This window comes from Buceros rhinoceros, unplaced genomic scaffold (genome assembly GCF_000710305.1).
Source record: "Buceros rhinoceros silvestris isolate BGI_N320 unplaced genomic scaffold, ASM71030v1 scaffold26884, whole genome shotgun sequence".
In the NCBI taxonomy this organism is placed as follows: domain Eukaryota; kingdom Metazoa; phylum Chordata; class Aves; order Bucerotiformes; family Bucerotidae; genus Buceros; species Buceros rhinoceros.
In genome coordinates, this window is record NW_010409245.1 from 9,606 (window position 1) to 17,199 (window position 7,594).

Sequence of the window (7,594 nt, forward strand, 5' to 3'; positions counted from 1 at the left end):
AAATAGTCGATGAGTGACTTAGGGCTTTGCTTTCACAGGGTCCAGGCTACATTTCAGATAACATACTGATAGTCTGCTTAGCTACTCACCCTAGCTACAACTGGAAAGTCTATTCTTAACTTTCTGTTCTTAGTCATTTTGCGCTTCTGGTGAATACAGGCTCGGTTTTGCACCAAACAAGCTTTTCCTACATAGGTGAACTTAAGAATGTGCATATAATTGAATAGGCACGTGCAGTTATATAATGCTTCTCAGGCAAGATAATACATTCAAATTTTTTCTTGACATCCGTGAAATAAAACTAGATCCTTTGAGTAAAGACTTACTTATTTCATAAATATGTTGGTGGTTACATGGCTGTAATGATTTTATGGATGTGAATTTACAAGGTCCCGGATTATGTATGCTTATAAAATGTAACACCTCTGCCTTCAGCAGTTTGTGTTGTGTTGTACATGATCTTTCTTCATTATGTTTTCAGGATGGAACATGAGGCTACCCAGCTAGAAAAGCAGCACGTCCATAGTGTGTATGAAAATACCGCTGCCTACTTTAACGATCTGCAGACCAAAGCATGGCCTCGTGTTCGAAACTTCCTGCTGGAGCAAAAGCCTGGCAGTCTCGTTGCTGATATAGGTAAGCCATTTTTTGAGGTTACATGAAAGATTGTCTATAAATTTTATTAGTTTTTATGTTAATCATATGAATCCTTCAGATTTTTAAAACTAATTTAAATGTGTTTTAAAGATGGTTTTAAAAATTTTTTTAAGCCCTTATTAGATGCCCTGGACTCCTTTTATAAAAATGGTGTTAATAGCTCAACTATTTTGTATTTCAGCTTCTTTAGATCTCTTGGATTAAGTACTGCTGTTCTGCAGTTTATTGCTTTTCATTTGTTCCTCCTCCCAAGGTTTTATCTTAAGAGAAATCTTTGGATGTGATTGCTATTAAAAAAAAGAAGTTATGGCCTGAGACTCTCCCTATGATCCTGAATATGGACACCAAAACCTCATTTTCCTGCTACGGCATTGTCTTGCCTACATGTTCAATTTCTATCATGAATTTCTGTTGCACCTACAGACTTTCTAGGCATTTCAGGACCCGGTGTGTTTGCTTTGTTTCTGTTACGATTTCAGTCCTGTATAGCACATCACTGCAAAACAGATGCTCTTTTGCAACATTGGATTTTCCTCACTGTTTAGACTAATAAAATGCTTTTTCACAGTGAAGTGTAATAAATGTATGCAATAAATTATGCATCTGCTTTATCCTGTAAGAGAAAAACCTTGTCTGAAGATGCTTATTATCAAAAGATAAGATATAGTTCTGCTGCTGTTAAGCAGTGCCCCCAAATACTTGATTGCTGTTTTTTTAAATATGTATCTTCTTTTATGTCGGCACCATTTTCAATAGCAATCTCAGGAAATACCCTATGTCATACTCTCATTCAACAGCCAGCTTAACGTGGTGTTTCTCAGCCAAAATTTTTTGTCACCTCTACAGAAGCCGTTTGAAGCTTAGCTGAAGTTCTTTGAGGCTTTATCAGCAGGTATCACAGTGGTTGCTGAAAGCTTAAGACTACCCTGTTACAGTTTCAGCTGAAATAATTTAAATGCACATGATACATCTGGAGAGAAGGTAGATGCTTACAGTTGCCGGTAAGAGTATTTTCGCTAGGGCACACAAGGTACCTCCTCTTATGAAGTTTATGAAATCTACAGGTATTTGACTACTTTTTGGTATGTATTTTTGGGAGGAGATCTTCAATTGATGATTTCCTTTTCTGTTTAATATCACCTTTTATTAAAATATCATTTTGCCTAATTGTCTTGTGGTTGTTAATTCATCAAAATAAATGACAATAGCATGGCCATTGTTAACAGCTTCATGAAGGAATCCACCCTCCTGATGACTCATTTAAAAGTGAATCTGTAGATTTTTAAGAGTACTGGGAGTGTTGCCACTCTTTATCTTCATTCTGGAGAGGACCCTATACTTCCAAAAACTCACTGTCATTAAAAAGCACCCAACCAAAAGCCACATAATAAGCAGCTGGATATTCTAAATTAATGCACGTTTGACTAAATGTGTTCCTTCAAACATAGTACCCAATAATACTTTAATTTTCTAACTAACATGCAGAGCGTCCTGATTTATTGCATATATTCCCTGAACTGCATCAACAATATTAATCTTTTTCATTTCTCTCAAGGGCTATTTCAAAGAACAGTGTTTGGTTTTTCCCTTTAGAAATGTGCCCTTTTTTTTTACCACTGAAGTGTTGTGCTGTTCTCCCTCTAGATAATGGTGCACATTAACATCAACGAGAGCAGCAGCGCTGCAAGAAGCAGTGATGTTTCTAAAGATAACTCCAGGCCTTTAAATTGAATTACCAATGCTGAGATGGTTCTCTTTGCCAAGCTGCTACCCCGTTGCTTGGCTGTCAGCTTTCAGAAATTATTCTTCACTACTGACCCATAACTGTGGTGAATGTTTCCTTATCTAATTTTGAAAAGTGCCTGTTATGCATATGGTATTGAAGAACACTCCCAAAGATTTTAATTTAGTACAGCACGGTCATTGAGACGACATTCTTTTAGGTGGAAGACATTCTGGAACAGTTCATTACATTTACATGCATTATGATAATCTACATTTAGCCCATATTTGGGGCTAAGCTATAGCAGTTGTGTTGCTCTATCACCCAGTGTCTCCTCCCCAGCAAAGAAGGGGGATTGGGAAAAGGGGAGAAGACCCGCAGGTTGACATGAAATCAGATTTAATGGAACAGCCAAACTAATACCAATATCAATATGGAGTATAGAAATTTGTACTCCGCCCAGCAAATGTTCAGCACTCACAATAAAAGGGAAAGCAGTCCTGGGGAGCAGAATGGAAGAAACAGAAAGAGGAGAAAGATCGGAAAGAAGCCCCAAACTCCCATCCTCAGCAAACTTTCCCCCTTTACAATGAGGGTGGTGTTTGTGGTCTGGGACACACCAGTGAGCCAGCTCAGGTCAGCCTGGCTGACTCCAAACTGCTGATGGGCTGCAGACCACGGCAGGCCAGTGATTCTAATCCAGTGAAATCAGGACAAAATGCATTGGCACAAAGAGAGAAAGAGGATGTTCCTGCATCATGGCAGGACTTTTTATGATACACAATTACTTTCAGGTCTATATCTGAAGTTTCTTCTCTGACTTGTGTCATTGCCAGCTGTGGTTTAGGATTTCTTAGAAAGAAATGGGATGCACTGGGGAGGTACTGTTTGGGATTTAGCAAAGATGGGGAAGGGATTTGGAAGAGAGTCCTGTTGCAGGTCGCTAAAAAGACAAAACACACTGGCTTCGGGAAATCCCCTGAACAGAAAGTAGTTTGAAGCTGGAAGGGTATTGAGGAAAAGGGTCTTAATGCTTACCCTGTTCTTGCTGTTTCCAATTTATGCTCGTTGTTAGAAAAAGGATACTAGGCTATATAAAAGCTCAGTATGAAGCAGCATGGTTGGTTTTTTTTGCTCTACTGCGTGCTGTAGTGACTGCAGAGGATCACTTCTTCCTCCTCCCACCTGCACTTACCCTTATTCCCCAAAGAAATACGCATAACCTGCTATTACACAGGGCTGTGTATTTTTGTTGGTGATGTTGGTACTGTTACGTGTTACTAATGGTGTGAACACACGGAATTTCGAACAGTCCAAATGAACCCTGTGGCAAAGAGGCTAGTAGGAGCAAGCCCTCATTTTTTTCTCTGAGAAACCTTGGAATGAGGAAAGTCCTCCCATTGTTTTCACTGCTTTGAGAGGGATAGCAAATGTTTGGAGCATATGACTTCTGATCTACTATTCTTTTCTTTAGGTTGTGGAACTGGAAAATATCTCGGTGTCAACAGTAAAGTGTATAGTCTTGGCTGTGATTACTGCAGACCATTGGTAGAGATTGCAAGGAAGAAAGATGATGAAGTTCTGGTATGTGACAACCTTAACCTTCCCTTTAGGGACCAGTGCTTCAATGCAGTCATCTCCATTGGAGGTAAGGCAACATACATGCGTTCTGAACCACAGCAAGTGAGAGTTTTGGGGGATCCTTTTCTTTCCATTGAAACAATTCCCTTAGAATCACAGAAGATATTACTGAAATGGATGTAGTAATCATGAAAAAAATTAGTTCCAGTGCACAGAGGCACTGTTGACCGGGAAGTATGTTGATCATTTGTTTATATGAGGTCTTGTTCACCCTGTGAAGAAAAGATTTCCTTCCAGCATGCATTTTAAACAAGTAAAAACTAATACAAACATGACTGCTTGCAGTTTAAACAGATTAGGTGACCAAGATAAACTCCTGTTTCCTCCTTAGAATCTGTTTTGACCAGCAAATGCATTGAATGAAAACTTGCTTTCTCTACAGCAGAACTTGAAACTCGTGTTAAATACTGAGTGCTATGAATTGAAATTTGTGTTAGAATAGTCAAGAAGTAAGACCTAGAGCCATACAAGTCCCTGTTGTCTGAAATGAGTAAAGCATCTCAGTATCTTAAATCCTCTGACCTCTCTTATTGAAAATATTCCTCATAATTTGAGAAAAAGAAACTGGAAAAGGGTAGATGAAGAATAGTTAAGAGTACCCAGTTACAGTCTACATTTTTGGCTCTACTCCTGCTTGAACTTCTTTCAGGCTGTTTCACTGTATCATCAAAAATATAAAGCATGATAATTCTTGTTGGTAGCAATTAACAAACTACTTGAAATATGATAGAAATGTATCTTAAAATGTGTTTTTCACATATGCAGGGTGAAAGAAAGGGTGACTAATATGCAACCAGTATCTACACTACTTTCTTTCACGATGGCTAGTTAACCAGTGAGCCCTAGGCACATCTGAGGTCTTGTAGCATAACTTCAGTGCCATCAGAGCAGCTGACTTTGAAGGGTACCGTACCTATCTAATGTTTATGCCAATTATAGGCCTAACAAGAGTAAAAGCTCACATGGTATTTCTGCACATTTAACAATAATGGATGATTTTTCAGAAGGTATGGAGATGTCTTCAGCTAAGAACATATACTATTATTATATGTGTGGACTGACTGTTTTGCATGTGGAAGTGGATGGCCCCAAGTCCACTTGTATCAAACTATGGAATCAGTCCTCTTTATGTCGTTGATTGAATCAAATCCAGTACTGATGACATATAGAATAACATGATCAATGTGACCAATCTCAGTACAAGTTAATGTTTCTGAGAGTTTAGAGAGAAAATAGCTGTTCTAGCTATTTTCTTGCTGTTAGAATTGTTTCCTTCAGGTTGAATAGGAAGATAGAACAGTGTAGAAAACTTGAAAGGTAACTTCACTTCGCATTACAGTGACATTTGAAAATGTGGAAATTATCCTGGAAAGAAAATTCAAATGTAGTCATCAATTTTATTTTAAATTTGACTTTTTAGTTTTTAATAGCATCACATAATGTAATAAAAAAATCATTGTTCTCAGACATGCAATGTAGACCAAGATACTTCTCATTTTTTTATCTTCAAAACAATCTGTAAAGGCAATACCTTTCTGCAAGATTAAAGCAGTAGAAAATATTTCTGTCTACATTTTCTCACTAGCTCTTTTGAAAGTGGACTCATATAAAAATACAGAATATCTTTTTTCTGCATTTTGCTGTATTTGTTACACAGTGAAAAGATTTTCTGTTTTCAGGAGGATAAGTCTGAAAAGCATCACAAAAATTGAAGTCAAATTTAACACTACCTAACTCACCTAAAGACCAGACATTTAAGAGAAAGCTAGTCATGCTATGATCTTTTATGGGTGATGCAGAGAAACAGAAGGCTCCAGCTTATATGCCTGACTTTTCTTAAATCCCCGTTTTGGGATGTGATGAATTTCCTTCTTTGGGATTTTCCTATTTTTAGCCATTGAACATAAACGTAAAAGAGAGCATGCTGGGCTAAACTCGTGCTGTGGTACCAATAAATTCAGCACTGTTGCTGACTTACAGTGAGTGATACTTGGGATATGGAACTAAAATGACTAAACACAGAGAACAGGTTGAAGAGAAAAATGCTATGTCCTTACTAATATTCAGTACATAATGCCTTTCCTTTTTTGCAGTGATCCATCATTTCTCAACTAAACAAAGAAGAATCAAAGCAATAAGGGAAATGGCAAGGGTATTGATACCTGGAGGCCAGATGATGATTTATGTTTGGGCTATGGAACAAAAGAATCGTCGCTTTGAGAAACAAGACGTATTTGTTCCTTGGAACAAGGCCTTGTGCTCACGGCATTTTTCAGAATCAAATCAATCTGGAAGTAAGGGTGAGTTTGTGCATGCTGTAAAAAGGCAAGACATACACCCTGCACAGCTGGTCATCTCTGGTTGCAGCTACCAAACCAACCTGCAGCCAGAAACTGATTCAAAACATTCCCACAATACGGACCATTGTTTATCCAGAGCCTGCTGCGTGAAAATTTCTGAGGAAGAAAACAGATTTTGCAGTGCTCTAGGAAGATCTTTCCGCTCATGGTTTTTCTCCAGATCCCTTGACGAATCAGCCCTGAGAAAGCAAACTGACAAAATGAAGCCCCTGAAGAGTGAAGGAGAATGGACAAACAGTACTGTACCCTTTCAGCATCCGCGACACTGCAGTTTGGATTTAGGTCACCATGGGGCACTGCTAAAAGAACGAAGTTTAGATGATGATGATGTGTTCATGGAAAGCCTGCCTCTCAAAAAACCGCAGTGGTCACCAGCCACAGGTGCACTGAACAATTTATGTTTAAATGGAGGACACCAAAATGTAGCTCAGAGCAAGAGTAAAGAAGCTTCATTTATAAATGGCCCAGTGGAAGACAGGGACTACAGCTGTGCATGTAATAAAGATGGTGCTGGCAAGTCTAGTGCTGACAAGTTTTTCAAAAGAACTTCAACAACTGACTCCACTGACTCTGCTTTGGATTCTGCAGTGTCTGTTGGGGATGAAACGGGTGCCACATTGGATACAAAAGCCTTCATGCGTTATTACCATGTTTTTCGGGAAGGGGAGCTGTGCTCTTTGGTAGAAGAGCACGTGCCTGAGCTTCAGATACTTTCTTCCTGCTATGACCATGGAAACTGGTGCATTATTGCGGAGAAAAGAGGAACATAGCTGTAAAGAAAATAAAGCAGAATCCAGTGACTGAGGATTTTAAGCTGCTCCTTGTGTTCTCGTCATTGTGCAGTGTGACATGGAGTTTGAATCTCATGTAGTCATGTGCCATTAATTCCTGAGTTACTATCTCTTTTATTTATTATTATCTCTATTTAGCTATCTAATGCGAGGTCTGTACATAGGAATGTAAGTGGTGAACAATATTTATGTTTTGTTAAAATTTTATGAAGTTAAAACTGGAGACTTTTGTATTGCTTTTAGCAAATAATTGTGTTTTTAGATATACTTTTCTATTGAGAAATAAAACCTTTTTATAAGACAAGGATCAGGGCATCTTTTATGAGTAATATCCTCTCAGCAGAAAGTTAAGAGTTTGTTCTTCAAATGCTGAAAATGCGTCACATTACTTCCTGTTCTTTAAGTCCTATAAATAGAGACAT

The 7,594-nt window shown here is 38.3% G+C and overlaps 1 protein-coding gene across 1 annotated transcript; it reads left to right on the forward strand.

Annotated features, from left to right (window-relative positions):
- Positions 1-482: 482 nt before the first annotated feature.
- Positions 483-7,151, forward strand: KIAA1456 (KIAA1456 ortholog). The gene is made up of 3 exons (XM_010135184.1): positions 483-636; positions 3,855-4,028; positions 6,115-7,151. Exons 1-3 carry the CDS (start codon positions 483-485, stop codon positions 7,149-7,151), a joined length of 1,365 nt encoding a protein of 454 aa, XP_010133486.1.
- The last annotated feature ends 443 nt before the right edge of the window (positions 7,152-7,594 follow it).